Below are 19,433 nucleotides of genomic sequence, written 5' to 3'. Positions count from 1 at the left end.
GGAGTAAAGAGGGAACTGATACAGTCTGATAGAATATATGTAGTAGAGGGTTTATTAGTAATTGTACTGATGGGGTATTAGATGAATTGGGATAGAATAGTATATATATGGGAGAGGTAAGAATTAGAGCGTCATGAATTGTGTGATTGTATTTTGGGAACTTTTGCTCTGTTGGAGAGTGCCAATACTTTAGAACCCTTGGCTGGTCACTGCATTTTTTTTTTATTTCCAATAATATCAGTTCTATTCTACTTGTTTACCATTTCTACCATATTTTCTATCAAAATATTTAATGAATTAAAGAGCTTAAACTCAATCATTAACGACTTATTATAGCCATGTAACTTTATTGAAATGGTAAGAACTGCAGAGTGTAGGCACTGTCAGAATGATAGTGAGAGAAAAGAGGGACTTACCAATTTCCTATAAATTAACAGATTGATGATGGTGCCAATGACCATATTAAAATACACTGGAAACCTCATATAGGTAAGAACAACTAGCAAATAGGATTACCTTTCATTGACCTCTGCATAAACCCCCCTCCCAAAAATAAAATAAAAGGTAAAAAGAACAGTCACCCTGAAAAGCTCATTACCTTCTGCATCAGTTACAAGAGCAACAACAGGGTGCTTCAAGCGAAGAAACTTCAAAATGAAAAAGATGCATTAGAAGTTACATATCAGAGATATGTACATCGACAGAGACAGAAATGAAGATAAAATGAACACCACATTTGGTACAGATCAAATCATGGATCAAATCATGTTTTCTAACTCCTACATATTCAGGAAGCCATTGCAGCAGTGTCAGCACGAAGTATGAAAAGAAGAGGGGATGTTTACTTAAGCAAACAGGAATGTAGAACAAATCTGCAACTTGACACAAATCACAATAGCTAATTTAACAAAAAAAAGAACAAGTTAATAAAGTGAAGTAATATCACAAACGAAAAATAAATCAAGCATGGCATATCAACAAAAACGAGTATCAAAATCTTTGTGCGAATAAAAATAACAACATATGATATATATTTACCTGTCTAGGAAGGACATTACTTTGTTCACGAATTAAACCAACAGGCAGCAGAACAACCATAAGTTATAGAAACTTCAAAAATATTTTGGAGAAAAAAATAGCTACACTCTTTTCAAGCTAAAAGCTGTGCCTATAGTGGATTCACTAATACAGTATGTGGAATTCAACTGCCTCCTACTTCTTTTGCCTCTTATCATTTATTATGAGCTACCTGTTATTCTTCTGAGACAAGTACTCATTGCAAAACTAATCAAAATTTACAAGACAACAAAATCCTGAGGGAAGATATTGTTGGAGAGCCATATATAAGTAAAGCTATCATTTTCAATCCAAAAGATTAAAGTTTTTATAAAAGCATTGAACTTTTTACCACTTCTGGAGTTTCAGGCTTTAAAATCTCTGACAGACTAGGAAATGGCATTGACACAGATTTCTTGCCCTGCTTAAATTCAGGAACATGTGCCTCCCAAGACAACAATTGATCTTCAAACACTGCCCATAGACCACCTTTCTTGTATTCTTATTCATTTTCGTATCTGCAACCAGAGCTGTACAATAAATCTCTATCTAGGTGGATACCAATTCTAGCATTCTGCCCAAAATGGCGAGATGGAATCAAAGAGCTCTGTTTTGAATTTGACCCAAATACAGAAAAGGGATTTGTTCGTAGGATCAAACCTTTCTTGAAACCCCACATGCTGGAAATATCTTGATGAACTGATTTTCGAAACCTCTGGCGTGGACTTATTGAGCTTCTTCGCAAGGCAACGCCAGCCAACTTCTCGTCCAGTTCCTCTTAATCAGTTCAATATAGGAAGATTTTGAAAGAAAGGAATGGGGACGCTTGAAAATTTTCGAATTGAGATTATGTAGATGTATGTAATGAGAGAGAGAGAGAGAGAGAGAGAGAGCTAACCGGAGTCTCTTGCTCTTCAACTGTTTCTCACTCTTCCCATGAGTCTGGATCACTTTCCGACAGGCTCTCCGTTGTTCTTTTTCACATTATACTGCAATTGGTTGGGCTTGGGCTTGGGCTTGGGCTTTGGCTCCATCCCCATTGAGCCTTATTCGTTACAGGTACAATATTAATTGAGAAGTTTACAAAAATACCTACGATTTTAAAAAGAGATATAGTATATATATGGAATTTTTTTTAAAAAATAAAAAGTTTATAAATTTGTAATAATACAGCTTTTTAGTAACTAAAACTTCTAACTAAAGTTTACAAGTTTACACACAATTTTGTAAACAACATTTACAGACTAAATAAAAACTTATAACAAACATTAACTTAATTGTTACAAACTGTTATCTGTACTTTCTTAATTTTTGTAAAATTCTGTATTTTTAAAAAAAAAAAATTTACAGTGTTGTGGTGTAATTTACAGATGGGGATCGCCAATAACAAAGTTGGGTTTGCCAACTGAGAGTGGGCTCGCCAATGGTCACGTTGGCCCTCGCTGATTGGCAAGCAAGTCCCCTCGAGGTTGGCGGTGTTGAACGACTAGATCTTTTGGTTTTCACCCATTGGCGAGCGAGTCCCCTCTGAAATATGTCGACCAATTTCCCTTGCAAGTGACAAAATGCGGGACAGGGCTTCGACATTTTTGTCAAGTCACTATATCATCACTGCTTATTAATGTATGCAAGTAAATAAATACATAATATTATAAGGGATATTTGCGGCAATAATGCCTATGTACTTAAGTTTGTTGCACTTAAATGCTTATGTAAAAATTTTGGCGGCAATAATGTCTACCGTTAATGTTTTGGTGCAGCCGTTGGTCCCTGAGCCGTTAGGGGTATACAGGATAAACGTGGCACAACTCGATTGGGTTAAATTATTAAAATTTAAAACAAAAACAATTAATATTTATGCTTTCTAATCTAAAACAAAAAAAAAACTAAGACTTTAAAAATATATAAAAAAAAATTGATTGTCTTAATAACAAATTCTAAAACTAATCTAAAACAAAAAAATCTAAAAATCCCAAACCTAGAAAAGACGATCGAACACCACCTCGACGCTTTCCCCTGACCTCACCCTGATGCTCTCCCCCCGACAGTATAGCACTTCAACCCACTAGAAGAGAACTTGTAATTCCTTCGAATTGGGGGTTAGGGCATCTTTTGCAGTAGGTTAATGGATTGAAAAAAATTGTCATTGTCGACCACAAAAACCAATGGTAGAAAGAACAACTTAGACAAACAAAAATGAATTCTAATTAATGATAAGAATTGATATTTTTGTGGTATTTTGTGCATCCATTTTTGAGGTAAAATTAATTCTTTAATTTGGCTCAACATAATAAGGACATTTCAACTAATTTCCTACATATTTAATAAGAGGATATACATTGCTTTGAAAGCTTATTATGCCATTAACTGCTGGATCTTAAATAATGGTAGACTCAATGAAGTCATTTGTTGAAGTTGACTTGTCATAATGAAGTTTTCATGTAATTTAATATGAAGTTTTCATTATTCCAAAGCCTCTTTAAGAGCAGAAGAAGTTCAACAGTTTTGAAAGCTTTTATATATATATATATATATATATGCTATATTAATATATATATAGAAGTGTACAGAATTATAGTTTAGGAATATTCCTTATTCATTTAAAGATTCTTTATGTCATTTTATCCTTTTGTCCATTTGAATTTCTATTTTTTTTAATAGTAATTTTGCATTTCTATTTAATGTATTTTTTTTCCACTTAAGCGTTTATAAAGATTCACATGTTTATATTTTTTAAATTCTAATTTTTTTATTTATTATACATATGCCACATATTTTTCATACATTTTTTTATTATCTCCATTATATAAAACAATAATACATTTACATAAATATTATTATATGAATTTAAAAAATATATTATTATATGAAAAATGTATACCATTCATTATGCTTTTTAGGACAGCAATTAAATATATAACTTTCTTAAATAAATATCGATGTGGTCATATACCCATGTAAATATATGAGTAATGATATGTGGATCCAAAATATGCACCCAAACATTACACACAGTGACGTGACATTGCTTTTTAAAATAGTGGATTCATGTTTTAATAAATATAATTAACTAGGCTAAACTGTCACATCACTATGTGTAATGTTAAGTGTATATTTTAGGTGTACATATCATTACTCGTAAATATATATATCTATATCAATGTTGTGTTTAGATATGATATATGTACAAATTATTGATATAAATATTTATGTATACTAGAAATGTAATTCATTCTATTAAAATGTGAACCAGTTTTGTCTTAATTTGTTTAATATATTTATGTCATACATTATATTAAACAATTTTTATTTATTTTTATAATATTATTTATCTGTTTAAAATTTATGTGATACAAGAGCAACAAAAGGGGCCTCAAGCAAAGAAACTTCAAAATGAAAAAGATGCATTAGAAGTTACATATCAGAGATATATATGTGCATCGACACAGACAGAAATGAAGATAAAATGAATACCACATTTGGTAAAGATACATCACTATAAGTAATGACTACACCATATGAAATTCCATTTTTTATGATTACCAACTTAATTATTTAAATTAAATAATTAATTGTTAAACTGTTACAGAAATGTTTAAACAGATACCAGATATGTTTAAACAGTTTGTGACCAGAAGATAAAAACGAACATAAAGTAAAGAACACACGAATTTTTACGTGGTATCAGCAATCTTTGCAGATTGCTACTAGTCCACGAGGCCACGCCCAGAGAATGAAATTTATTAGAAGAATATCTAAATGATTACAAAACCAAATTGACTTATACAAATAAAGACTCCCTCTTGAATTTGTCGCAACTGTTGTAATCTAAACTTCTAATCAAATTTCTGAAGTGCTAAGATCTTGAACTCCCTTCAAATCATAACACTTGCACTTTTCCTCCCGAAAAGTGACTCACGAACAAGACTTCTTCCGAAGCTTGATGACAAAAGTCCAAGTGTGTTCAACCTGCACAATTAACACAAAGAAAACAATACAGAAGTACACTGTAATAAACCACTAAGAACTTGCTGGACTCAAGTTCTTCACATAATAAAAAGTCTCTCTAAAACTTGAAAAATATTTGGAAAGTAATACCCAAGAGAGATATTCAAAAACCAACGACCTAAGGATGATTATATACATTTTAGAATCCCTTTAGGTCGTGGAAAACAAATCAGGAATCAAACAGCCAATAAATGGAAAATCTTCCAAAACAGGAAAGTCAGAATCTGTTCAAACAGACTGGCAATCCGTTCAAACAGATTCATTGAACCTGGACAGATTTTCAACCCAGTTTCCTTAAATAAATAAGGAAACAATATATCCTTTATTATTGCAAGCTGTACACGATTTCTGGTTAACCAATTCAGATAAATAAATAATAATTTTCCATTTCAAGAAAAAGATATTCTTTTATAGGAAAATATATATATTTATTTTATTAACACATAAAATAAAAATCTGAATATTACAAAACAAGTAACTACCCATTTTCGAAATTCACCACAAAATATTTCAAAAGAGGAAACTACTAATTTCAAAAATATCCTTTTAATTAATTTTGTCATAATTATCAAAAATGTCAATAAAGGATTTTACAATCTCCCTCTTTGGCAATTTGATAGACAAAATTAATTCAAAAACCTGCAACACAAATGTTAGTGATAAGTAAAGAGAAAGAACTCCCCCTGCAAACATGCATGAACTTATAACAAACATGAAAATAAACTAGACTTAACTCCCCCTCAAAATAAGAAGGTCCAGAGTTAAACAAAACAACAAACAAACAGGTTTTTGGAAATCTACTCTCCCCCTTCGTGTCTTTCAAAGAAGCCAAAGAACCATAAAACAAAAGAACAAAAAAGAGTATCAATGTTTAAATGACAAAACTAAAATAAAACTAAACAACTGGATCTTTAGACAGAGATCGAACAGCCTCCAACACAGAACGTTGTAGTCCTTCAATTGACATTACGCGAGCAGTCAAAGAGTCAACAGAGGCTCGGACAGCAGCTATTTCTGTTGCAACAAGTCCTGAATCTGTGGCAACAGAGGAGGAGGCATGAGGAATGTCATCCGAGGCAATCTTCAGAGATTGGGGCTTGACTTTCTTGGAGGACGGAGCAGCATTGGCTTCAGTAGGAGGGGCAGAGGCTTTGTAGGAAGCAGCAGTAGTTGGGGCCACCAAGTCTTCTTGATCACGTTGGAGGTCTTGTTTCTGCATACTCAACACTTTATAAATAACTTGAGGAAAAGGAAGATTCAAGTTTTTACTGTTACCTTTGCGAAACCCAATGATTTGATCATGAATAACCGAAGCCAAATTTAAACCAAGACCGGTCCCCACTTTGTACAAAAAATATGCCATATCAAAAGAGATAGTGGCCGTGTGAGATGTGGGCTTCCAATTTGTTGTTGCAAACTTATGGAGAACAGCATAAGTGTAGGTGAGATTGGAGACGGAGATGACTGTGTTAGATGGCCATACCATTTTTTGTCCGACCAACTCAGTGATAACCATGTCCTTGTCAAGAGAAGCACCATCAACATCATCCTCGACAGTAAGGGGAAGGCACAAAGCAAGAGCAATGTCTTGAGGAGAAAAAGAGAACCAATGGCCCCTAACAAACACTTTATTATACAGAGGAGATGAAGGTTCAATAATTTCATTAGTAATATTGGCATAGAATTCCTTGATTATTCTATCCACAAAACCAGAAAATTTAACCAAAGAACCTGTCCATTGTCGATCTTGAAGCATTGTTAGCACACCAAAAGGACGATGATCACTCAAGACATAATTTCTTTCAATGATAAATTTTCGTTGAGCATACAGAACCATATCACATGCATTATCATTATAGCAAAAAATGGAAGAATAAGGTTTGAAATTTACACCTGACTGTTTTGGTGAAGGTGTAGAACCAGAAATAGGTTTCTTCCCTTTAGATTTGGATGGCAAAGGAGATGCAATGAGGTCTGAGTCAGATTCGGCTTCTTGTTCAGAGGGGATAGTGTCTTCTTTTTCTGGCTCATCAGACTCAGCCTCTGATTCGGCAATGTCAGGAACCGTTTCATCAGACAATGTGGTATCATGAGTTGCTTCAGATTCGGACTTATCTTCCTCAGGATCAGATTCGGAGGAGGACAATGAAGGGGGATGAGCCTTCAATTTTTTCTTGGCCGCAGACAAAGGAGAAAGAGACGCGTCCAACCCCAATTTCCTTTTTGGAGTCACAGAATTTTTCTTGGACTGACTCGGCTTCAAAGGCAATTTGAGCAATCCAGCAGCAGCAGCTTTGGAAGAGGAGAAAACAGATTTCGATTTTGCCCTAGCCTCCAAAGACGAATCAAATGGAAGGGGAGAGTGGTCCTTAGCTCGAGAGGGCACCACCACTTCAGATGGTGGTGCAACAAAGTCAGCAGAAATATCTGGAAACACCAAAGGGTGTTCATGAGAGAGCGAAAACACCTTTTTGCGAGCCTTGGATTTGCAGGACTTTCCAACAGATGAGGGAGCTGTGGGAACAAAGGAGGCGCCGTTGACACAGACGGAGGAGGCGAAGGAGAGGGCACCTTTCGGGATTGAGAAACAGGAGTCTTCTTGGAGGAAGCACCACGAGTTCTCACCATTTTTTTCTGAAAAACAGAAAGCACTTACAAGGAAAAATGAGAGAAACAAAACAATTAGAAGAAGATGAAATGACTAAGTGAGATCGTGGGAGAGAAGAAATAGGGTAATGACATGCCTTTTTAAATAACTTACTTACCCAAAATGAATACCCACGGCAAAAAGAGGTTTCCTTTTTTTATTAAAAAATTGTTTTAATTAACCAAGAAAAGGAAACAATCTTGAAGACACACGAACTTTCCCCTTTTTGTTTTATTAAAAAAAAATCTGATTATAAAGATGTAATATATATATAAACACCCAAACCAAAAAGGTAACCAGAAATAAATACCCCACACGATCTCTTCAATGACTTTTTCCCTTTTTTTTTTAAAAAAAAAAAGTCCTAAACAAAGTACAAGACAATAAAGATACAAATCATTGATATTCCAAAATGAGAAAGAAGTCAAAAATAAATTCCTTGGAGACAAAGAATATATTAAATCACACAATTAAATGCATAATTTCTCATAATCACCACAATGATTCGGTCCACCAAGAATTTCCTTGTCAAATTATTATTATTATTATTATTATTATTATTATTATTATTTTTATTATCATATATGAACAAAAATAAAAACTCAACCCCAAAAAAAATCTGCTTTGATCAAAGAGAGTCATCCTGATAAGAATAAAATCAAGCAAATGAAAATAAGTGTTAGTGTAAAACATAGATAAGAACCCTTGTGAAAATGAAAAATTAGAAAGAATATTCGAGAGAAATAAAGCACAATTCAGTCACAAGCACATATTCTTTAAGTGAATCAATCAACATGTATGAGTCTTACACACATTTTTTTTTTTTTTTTTAAAACTGTGTACAATTTTTATTGCATTGTTTCAAGCATAAGTGTGTGACAGTGTATGCAAGGGAACATTGCCCAATGACAAATAAGTCTTTTTCGAAATTAAAAAATTGTAACCCATGAAGACGCTGTCACACTACACCAGTGGTAGCCCTTTTCTATGGTAGCGTATCCTCTTCATAACTTTGAATTACAAAGTTCCAACTTACTCAAAAGACGACTTTCACACACTGATGCAGGTAGCTCTATTCTTGCACAGGAGCTTGAAACAATGCTACACAAAAGGAAGCTCAAACATTAAACATTGATTAATTTACTCGAATATACCTAGGAGGAATAGATGAATTTTCTCTCAAGAATATACAACCAAAGATTCATAAACACAAGACAGATTATCCAGCTTGACACACAACAAAATTTTCAAATTGATTGACAATTTTCTTAACAAAAAATAACACACATTAGATCAAGCGGACAACATAACGAGAGAATTTAAAGAGAACAGACCACCAAAGATTTTCGGAGGAAATCAAAGCGAACCGAATCAAGAGCTTTAGTGAAAATATCTGCAATTTGTTTATGTGTTTCAATATATTCCAAGACAAGAACATTATTTTCAACTAATTCTCTTATGAAATGATGACGAATATCAATATGTTTAGTACGAGAATGTTGCACAGGATTTTTTGAAATATTAATTGCACTTGTATTATCACAAAAGATAGTTAAAGTGTCAAGATCAAACCCATAATCCATCATCATTTGCTTCATCCACAAAAGTTGTGCACAACAACTTCCCGCTGCAATGTATTCGGCCTCAGCTGTTGAGAGAGAAATAGAATTCTGTTTCTTGCTGTGCCAAGAAACAAGATTATTTCCCAAGAAGAAACATCCTCCACTAGTGCTTTTTCTATCATCAGTGTTACCTGCCCAATCAGCATCACTAAAACACACTAGATTAGGGTTAGTTTCTTTTGAATACCAAATACCATAATCAGCAGTTCCATGAACATATCGAATGATTCTTTTGACAGCTGTAACATGAGACTCCATGGGATTTCCTTGGTACCTGGCACACACACCAACACTATAACTCAAATCAGGTCGACTAGCAGTGAGATAAAGAAGACTACCAATCATGCTCCTATACAGTGTAGGATCCACTTTGACACCATTTTCATCTTTGGATAGCTTCACAGTCGTTCCCATTGGTGTTTTGGCCATCTTTGAACTTTCAAGTCCAAACTTTTTCACCAAGTTCTTAGCATATTTGCTTTGAGAAATAAATGTGCCTTCATCTAATTGCTTGACTTGCAAACCTAAGAAATAGGTCAATTCTCCCACCATGCTCATTTCAAATTCCTCTTTCATTTGCTTCACAAATACCTGCACCTCATTGTCAGAAGTAGAACCAAACACAATATCATCAACATAAATCTGAGCAATAATTATGTTAGATTTAATATTTTTGATAAACAGAGTTTTATCTACTCCACCCCTTTTGTATCCATGAGAAACAAGAAATTGAGAGAGTCTCTCATACCAAGCCCGAGGGGCTTGCTTCAAACCATATAGAGCTTTCTCCAATTTGTAAACATGATCAGGTGCATGGGGATCTTCAAACCCTTTGGGTTGTTCAACGTATACCTCTTCATTCAAGATCCCATTGAGAAATGCGGATTTGACATCCATTTGGAACAACCTGAAACCAATCAAGCAAGCAATAGACAATAATAATCTAATTGATTCAAGTCTTGCAACAGGTGCAAATGTTTATTCAAAGTCTATTCCTTCCACTTGTGTGTACCCTTGTGCCACTAATCTTGTTTTATTTCGCACAATTGTACCAAATTCATCAGATTTATTTTTGAAAATCCATTTTGTGCCAATAATATTAGTATGCAACGGTCTTGGCACAAGGATCCACACTTTGTTTCTAAAAAATTGTTCTAATTCCTCCTGCATAGCTTTAATCCAATTTTCATCAGTTAAAGCTTCTTTCACATTTTTAGGCTCAATTAGAGATAAGAAACAAACAAATTGAACAACATTACTAAACCTTCTTCGTGTTACCATACTGTCTTTTGGATTTCCAAGTATTAAATCTGCTGGATGATTTAACTTAACTCTGGTTGATGGCTCCTTTTGGACTTCATCCAAAATAATATCTGGAAATTTCTTTTCTGTCTGTCCATAATCTGTTTCATCGGATTCGTGATTTGTTGGAACAGATGGACCAGACGTTGCAACAGTAGTATCACTGACACATGCTTCTTCGTGTTTTTCAGTACGTTCATCAATAAACCTTTCAATTTCTTCCTCAGTAGAAAACTCAGAAAAATCCCTGGAATCATCAATAACCACGTTAGCCGACTCCATTACAGTTTGGGTTCTCATGTTATACACACGATAGGCCCTACTGTTAGTGGAGTATCCAATAAAAACACCTTCATCACTCTTAGCAACAAATTTACCAAGATTTTCTCTATCTCTCAAAATGTAACAAACACATCCAAAAACATGAAAGTAAGCCACACTTGGTTTCTTACCTTTCCAGATTTCATAAGATGTTTTAGATGTACCTGGACGAAGAAAAACACGATTTATGATATAGCAAGCAGTGTTGATTGCTTCTGCCCATAACCGTTTGGTCAATTTTTTGCTGTTTAGCAACACTCTAGCCATTTCTTGAAGAGTGCGGTTTTTCCTCTCTACAACTCCATTCTGTTGAGGAGTTTTGGGAGCTGAAAACTCATGAGAGATACCTGCAGACTTACAAAAATCATCATAGACAGAATTCTCAAATTCTTTACCATGATCACTTCTTATACGAACAATTTTTCCAATGTTGCAATCTTTTTCAACTTTTAATTTCAAACAAAGAGTTTTAAAGGCATCAAAAGTGTCAGATTTTTCTTTCAAGAAATCCACCCAAGTATATCTAGAAAAATCATCCACACAAACAAAAATATACCTTTTCCCATTTAAACTCTCAATTTGAATTGGACCCATAAGATCCATGTGAAGCAATTCTAAAACTTTCGAAGTGTTTATGTCAGAAACACTTTTATGTGTAATTTTCAATTGCTTACCAAGTTGACAACTCTTGCACTTACCATCAGATTCTTTACCTAGCTTAGGTAAACCACGAACACTCCCTGCATGTGACAATTTTTTCAAGGTTTTGAAATTTATGTGACCAAGTTTAGCATGCCACATATCAGTGTTATTACTCACAACAGATTGACACATAATAGATGGCAGAAGAGTGTAGCAATTGTCATTAGATCTATAACCTTCAAGAACATTCACACAATTCTTGTTTAAAACAAAACAATTATCTTTATCAAAGTTAACAGTATAACCTTGATCACAAATTTGACTTATGCTTAGAAGATTAGCTTTAAGACCTTCCACAAGTAACACTCTTTTGATTCTAGGCAACCCTTCAAAGTTAAGAGTACCCATACCAAGAACATTACCTTCAATTCCATTGCCAAAAGTAACAGACCCACAATGCATAGGTTTTATGTCTGTAAGAATAGACTTGTCACCTGTCATATGTCTTGAACAACCACTGTCAAAATACCAAAAATATGAAGAAGCAGATCTATCATATTCACTAGTAAAACCAGCAAAACAATTATTCTTTTTTATCCATACTTTCTTTGATTGAACATTTTCCTTTTTTACTCTTTTGAAATCATCAAAATAATTGAATTTTTTAAAATATTCATTTTTAGCAAAATTCATAAGAGTAAAGCACTTAGGACGAATATGACCCTTCCTACCACAAAAATGGCAGATTGGAATGAATTTTTCGAATTTACCATTGGATTTACCTGCTGACTGTGTCCTTTCTGTTGGAACAAACCGAGAACCGGATACAACAGATTTCACTGAGGATGCAACAGGAACATCAGACGATAACATCCCAGCCGAGATAAAGACAGTTTTCTTTGATTTTTGAGAACTTGAAGCACCCAGTCCCACATGACTTCTTTGACCTGAATTCTGTATATTCTCAAAAATAGTTGAACCGGGGTTAAGCATTCTAACATTTTTCTCAAGAGTATCCAAATCTTTAGACAACTTATTAATTTCAACATTTTTTGAAATTATTTCTTTTTCCAAATTTTCATTCAACTCAGTAAGTTGTTTAATTTCAAGGCATAAATCTTTATTTTTGCTTACCAATGACCGATTTTCAGAACACACTTTCACCCATGAACCATACATTTTTTTGTAAGATTCAATCAAAGACTCATCATTCAATTCAGATTCATCACTATCAGAATTTTCTTCATCTTTTGAAACATTATTCAAGCAAACAATTTTTTTATTTTCAGATTTAGAACCAGGTAAAATAGAAGTGAGAGCGACATTACCTTCCTCATCTTCACTACTTTCAGAGTCATTATCACTCCAAGTAGCAATCATACCTTTTTTGTTCTTTTTCAAGGTATTTGTACATTCAGACTGGATGTGACCAAATCCCTCACATTCCCTACACTGAATACCCTTTTTATTAGTTTGAAAAGGTTTAAGAGAAGAAGGGTTACCTTTTGACATCTTGCCATTGAATTTTTTGTTTCCTATTTTATTCATATATTTTCGAAAATTCTTTGCAAGCATTGCCATTTCATTATCACCATCTTCATCATATGAGACTTCCTTTTCAGTGCTCTTGAAAGCTATGGTTTTCTCCTTTTCTTTGGAAGAGCTTGGCTTGTCTTTTTGATGAATCTTTTGATTTAACTCAAAGGTACGAAGTGACCCCATCAGTTCTTCTACCTTCATAGTACTGAAATTTTTTGCCTCTTCCATAGCAGTGAGCTTAACATTGAACCTGTCAGGAAGAACTCGAACGATTTTTCTAACAAGAACAGAATCATCAAGTTTTTCACCAAGTGCAAAATACTCATTAGAAATATCAGATAATCTCTCATAAAATTCAGATAGTGTTTCAGAATCAGACATTCTAAGGTCATCAAACCTGGTTTGTAACATGATAAATCTAGACCTTTTAACATCTACAGTTCTTTCAAACTGAGTTTGAAGAATTGTCCAAGCATCTTTAGCCGAGACACATGTGGAAACAAGTTTTATAAAACTTTCTCCAACACCATTAAATATGGCGTGAAGAGCTTTATTATTATAGCTGGATAATTTTTCTTCTTCTGTGTCCCAAACAAGTTCAGATTTTACAATTGTGCTTCCATCTTCACCTTTTTCAGTAGGAGGTGACCATCCAGACAAAATTGCTCTCCATGCTTTCTCATCTTGAGCTTTTATGAAAGCTCTCATCCTAACTTTCCAGTATGGATAGTTTGAGTCATTTAGCAATGGAGGTCGAGACACCGAACTACCTTCTGCAAAGAAAGGCATTTCACACAAAACAAATCAAACGGAAAATAACCACAAGATCTCACTAAGAGTTTAGTGAACCGCTCTGATACCAATTGAAATTCCGTTTTTTATGATTACCAACTTAATTATTTAAATTAAATAATTAATTGTTAAACTGTTACAGAAATGTTTAAACAGATACCAGATATATTTAAACAGTTTGTGACCAGAAGATAAAAACGAACATAAAGTAAAGAACACACGAATTTTTACGTGGTATCAGCAATCTTTGCAGATTGCTACTAGTCCACGAGGCCACGCCCAGAGAATGAAATTTATTAGAAGAATATCTAAATGATTACAAAACCAAATTGACTTATACAAATAAAGACTCCCTCTTGAATTTGTCGCAACTGTTGTAATCTAAACTTCTAATCAAATTTCTGAAGTGCTAAGATCTTGAACTCCCTTCAAATCATAACACTTGCACTTTTCCTCCCGAAAAGTGACTCACGAACAAGACTTCTTCCGAAGCTTGATGACAAAAGTCCAAGTGTGTTCAACCTGCACAATTAACACAAAGAAAACAATACAGAAGTACACTGTAATAAACCACTAAGAACTTGCTGGACTCAAGTTCTTCACATAATAAAAAGTCTCTCTAAAACTTGAAAAATATTTGGAAAGTAATACCCAAGAGAGATATTCAAAAACCAACGACCTAAGGATGATTATATACATTTTAGAATCCCTTTAGGTCGTGGAAAACAAATCAGGAATCAAACAGCCAATAAATGGAAAATCTTCCAAAACAGGAAAGTCAGAATCTGTTCAAACAGACTGGCAATCCGTTCAAACAGATTCATTGAACCTGGACAGATTTTCAACCCAGTTTCCTTAAATAAATAAGGAAACAATATATCCTTTATTATTGCAAGCTGTACACGATTTCTGGTTAACCAATTCAGATAAATAAATAATAATTTTCCATTTCAAGAAAAAGATATTCTTTTATAGGAAAATATATATATTTATTTTATTAACACATAAAATAAAAATCTGAATATTACAAAACAAGTAACTACCCATTTTCGAAATTCACCACAAAATATTTCAAAAGAGGAAACTACTAATTTCAAAAATATCCTTTTAATTAATTTTGTCATAATTATAAAAAATGCCAATAAAGGATTTTACACCATATTTATACAAACTTATACAATTAATTAAAATAAATATTATAAACTAATTAAATAGACTAACTTAACAAAATTCTATAAGTAAATTGATATTGATGTGTTAGACTATCTCCAATGCAATATGTAAATTTTGTGTCAATTGTAACGGTTGTTAATGTAGATCATTTTATCAAACAATTGTACGTACGCCAGTTAATGCCTCATTAATGATAGTTATAATTAATATAATGTGAGTTTGTTGTGAGATTAGCTATATTGAAGAAATGCCCTTTAATTTTCCATGCATGATAGATATGTATTCAATTAGTAAGTGTGATTATTTGATTGATGAGATTAGTTAGACAAGTAGAGAAGAAACTAAATAAGAACAAAAAAGAGGTCAAAGGATGAGACGAGAGAAAACAATGGACAACATACAACGTGAAAAGTAGGGTGGAAATTAATGGAACCAATACTACTTTGATGATATTATTTTGTCTATTGAGAAGAAATTCTGTAACACCCCAACTCCAGGGATCGCTACAGTGCACATTGCAAACAGTGCTAAACTCGCTAATCGAGTCATTTGGCCATAAACGTGTAACTAAGTGTGATTAGCAGTTTAGGGGTTAAAAACTTTGGTTAAGATGTAACGTTTCACTAGAACGTTTAATGTATACATTGGGATCCCAAAAATATAATTTCAGAGTTTATTACAAAAGATTATTTACAACAAGCCGTACTAAGCGGCAAAACAGGGTTCAGCCCTAGTTCCACTTTCAAACCTCGCCCAAGTATTGGTCGAGCAGCTGCATATGTACACATCATCACCTAAGCTCTCCAACTCAAGGATGGTCCAGCTTCCTTTTGCCTTTACCTGCACCACAAAGCACCCGTGAGCCGAAGCCCAGCAAGAAAACTCATATGCTCATAAACAGTCATATCATGATATCAAATCATATCTGGCATGCCTAGCATTCATAGCTCTACTCAGCATGCAAATGAATTCAAACAGATGCTGGGGTATCCAGGATAAGAAATCCTGGCCTTCTGATTGGAGGACTATCAAGTCAATCCTAATCAGATGAGTGTCGTAACACTAAATGTTCCGATAAACCATGCTGAGTGACCAACAAGCAAGCCACTAGGGGCCTCAGTGCCCAAGCCATGCATATGATGATCGAAATGATCATGCAGAGCCCATAGCTCTGATCAGATGAGTGAATATCACTTGAGGTTCTGGTAAACCATACTGAGTGACTGACAACCAGGTCACTAGGGGCCCAGTGCCCATTTCTCGCAATGGCTCTACATGGCTAGCCCTTGGCTAGATAAATGCTTGTTTATATTCATCGAACTTGAGTTCGGTCCTGCATTAATGCTCTTTGAGTCATTCAATGCAGAGGGTCGATTAGATCCAATCGACAAAGCTTGCACTACACACTAGGGTTGTCATGACTAGTGAGTTAGCGCAATGTGACCAGTGCCCAGTACCACTGCCGAACCTGACTAATGAGTCACAGCTTCACAGTTGATACTAACACCTTTGCCAATTCTGACTAATGAGTCAGCCCTGTGTGACCAGTGCCCAGTACCACTGCCGAACCTGACTAATGAGCCACAGCTTCACAGCTGATACCAGCACCTTTTCCAAATCTGACTAATTAGTCAGTACCATGCACAAGTAAGCAATGCTATCAATGTGTATCATATGCCAATTATCCAAAGATGAGGCATTCAACATGCTTACCTAACAGTTGCGAGCATAATAATGATCATGCACAAACACAGAGACTCAAGCTCTGACCAATCTCATATTCATCATTCATGGCATGCCCTAATCGCATGTTTCTCGTGCATCACATGCATCACACTTAACCATCCAGCATGCCTCAACAATAATCATATGCAAATGGGCAAGATTGCCAAGCATTCATTATGCTATCAATGTTTACATTTAAACATTCAACATGCATCAATCATAACCATGCATGTCACATATGGGGTGCAATTTTCTTACCTTGGGTCCAAGCACAGGTTACCAACAAATGAGCCACAAGCACGATCCTGATCCAAGCCTCTAGTGATAACCTAGTCACAACCACAAATGGTGACCCAATGAGTTCAAGTTCTAAAACCAACCCTTGAACTAAAACTTAGCCTCCAAGACATCAATCCTCACTAATCCGGGTAGTAGGAATGATCCCGAGGCCTAAAACCATGTTTCCGGGGTCAAAACGAGCAAATGGGGTCAAAACAGGGTAAGGGCTGCGGCCCTAGCACCTTGGGCCGCGGCCCCCAGGGTTCTCTGAGGCAAGGGCCGCGACGCCCAGCAAGGCCAAATTCTGACACCTGCTTCTTCGAGCAAGGGCCGCGGCGCCCAAGAACAGGGCCGCGGCCCAACTTCGGGGCAGCCATTTTTCCTTCGTTTCAACCTTTTAAAACCTCCCAAAAACATATCTAAACATTCCCAAATCATTAAATCAAAGTTCCCAAACTCCCCAATGGTCCAAAACCACCAAAACCCGAGGTTCAAACAACCTAGAAACCCAACGATTCACAAAGTCCAATTCAAGCTTAAAAACTTTTTAAAACTTAAAACTTAAACTTGAATTACCTCTGATTGAGTTGTTTCCAACTAAATCCTCCGGCTAATAAGCTTCTAATTCTCCTTAGGATTGCTATGCCTCGATCCTCGCTTGATTCCGAGTCCTAGAACTCAAGATACCTTCGAAAATGCGATCGGGAACGAAAAGGGAACTTTAGGGAGAGAGAACGTAGAGATCGTTCTTTTTATTTCCTTAAAAGGTTACTTCAAGCTTAAGTAGCTTCCAATAAAACCTAATGCTCGGGGTCCCGAAAACACCCTCGGGGACATTATAGCCAAAACTTCCAGAATTTCCCCCTGGTCTTACTAACTCCCAATTTATCACCAAATGTTAATTCCCATTACCCAATAACCCGGTAATGCTATAAATACCCCTTGACTTACTCCAAGTCAAGCTTAAATCCCGTCGTGACTTTCCCACTAGCTTATCTCCTAGGATCGTCTTATGTTGGGTAACCCTGGCATAACCAGATAATAACAAAGCACCACGCCCATTTCACATATATGCCAAAAATGCCCGAAATGGCCAAAATATGAAAATCACCCAATTAATCACAAATGGGTTCACATGCATATTTAATACACCTAAACATGCATATTATCATTAAATAGCATAATAAAGCAATTATGGCCCTCCCGGCCTTCTAATCAAGGTCCTAAACCTTATTAGGAAATTTGGGCATTACAAATTCATTATAGTCTCAAGAGAAAAATCAAAACGTGTAAACTAAGTTAGAATAATTGGCTCTCTATGTTTAATCGATCGAAGACTAGACATAGGATCGCGATAGACTATATACGTTAATGGCTCTCATGTATACGTTAATGTATAATTAATGGTAGTAATTGATGTTGGGGTGATGACTTTGTTGTGAGAGTATCTATTGCGAAGAAAAGTCTTTTAATCTCATTAATTAGTGATAGGTAGATGTATTTATCAAAAACAATTGATTTGATAGTAGAGACAAAGTAGGAAAATAATACATAACCAAACGTGTAAAGTAGGGTAGAATAATACTTAGACTTCTAAATTATCAACATATCACTACTTTTCTAATTTTATTGAACACTTGATAGATGTAGTGAGATTAGCTATATTGAAGAAATGCCTTTTAATTTCCCATGCATGATAGATATGTATTCAATTAGCAAGTGTGATTATTTGATTGGTGAGATTAGTTAGACAAGTAGAGAATAAACTAACTAAATAAAGTACAAAAAAAAGGTCAAAAGATTAGACGAGAGAAAATAATGGACAACATACAACGTGTAAAGTAGGGTAGAAATTAATGGAACCAATACTACTTTGATGATATTATTTTGTCTATTGAGAAGAAATTCATTAGTCTCAAGAGAAAAATCAAAACGTGTAAACTAAATTTGAATAATTGGCTTTCTCTATGCTTAATCGATCGAAGACTAGACATAAGATGGTGATAGACTATACACGTTAATGGCTCTCTATGTATAATTAATGGTAGTAATTGATGTTGGGGTGATGACTTTGTTGTGAGAGTATCTATTGAGAAGTAAAAGTCTTTTAATAATCTCATTAATTAGTCATAGGTAGATGTATTTATCAAAAACAATTGATTTGATAGTAAAGACAAAGTAGGAAAATAATACATAACCAAACGTGTAAAGTAGGGTAGAATAATACTAGACTTCTAAATTATCCATATATCACTATTTTTCTAATTTTATTGAACACTTGATAGTTGTATCAATCTCTACAGCCTTTTGTGATTGTCAATCTTTAT

General features: G+C 34.7%; 1 protein-coding gene across 1 annotated transcript; it reads right to left on the bottom strand.

Annotated features, from left to right (window-relative positions):
- Nucleotides 1-5,959: 5,959 nt before the first annotated feature.
- Nucleotides 5,960-12,471, bottom strand: LOC133778025 (uncharacterized). Its single transcript, XM_062217826.1, has 2 exons — nucleotides 12,381-12,471; nucleotides 5,960-7,698 (listed from the first exon to the last, which is right to left on the bottom strand). The coding sequence occupies exons 1-2, from the start codon at nucleotides 12,469-12,471 to the stop codon at nucleotides 5,960-5,962; spliced, it is 1,830 nt and encodes a 609-aa protein (XP_062073810.1).
- Nucleotides 12,472-19,433: the final 6,962 nt, after the last annotated feature.

Source organism: Humulus lupulus, chromosome 5 (genome assembly GCF_963169125.1).
Source record: "Humulus lupulus chromosome 5, drHumLupu1.1, whole genome shotgun sequence".
NCBI classification, from domain to species: Eukaryota; Viridiplantae; Streptophyta; class Magnoliopsida; order Rosales; family Cannabaceae; genus Humulus; species Humulus lupulus.
Note: the sequence above shows the minus strand (reverse complement) of the source record. Positions and strands in the feature narration are given on the sequence as shown.

Excerpts from the sequence above, each read along its gene's own strand:
- LOC133778025 (XM_062217826.1), bottom strand. The coding sequence starts at position 12,471 with ATGTTATCGTCTGATGTTCCTGTTGCATCCTCAGTGAAATCTGTTGTA. Across the intron at positions 7,699-12,380 it reads AGAAAGGACACAGTCAGCAG|AAAAAAATGGTGAGAACTCG; the intron begins GTAAATCCAATG and ends TCTGTTTTTCAG.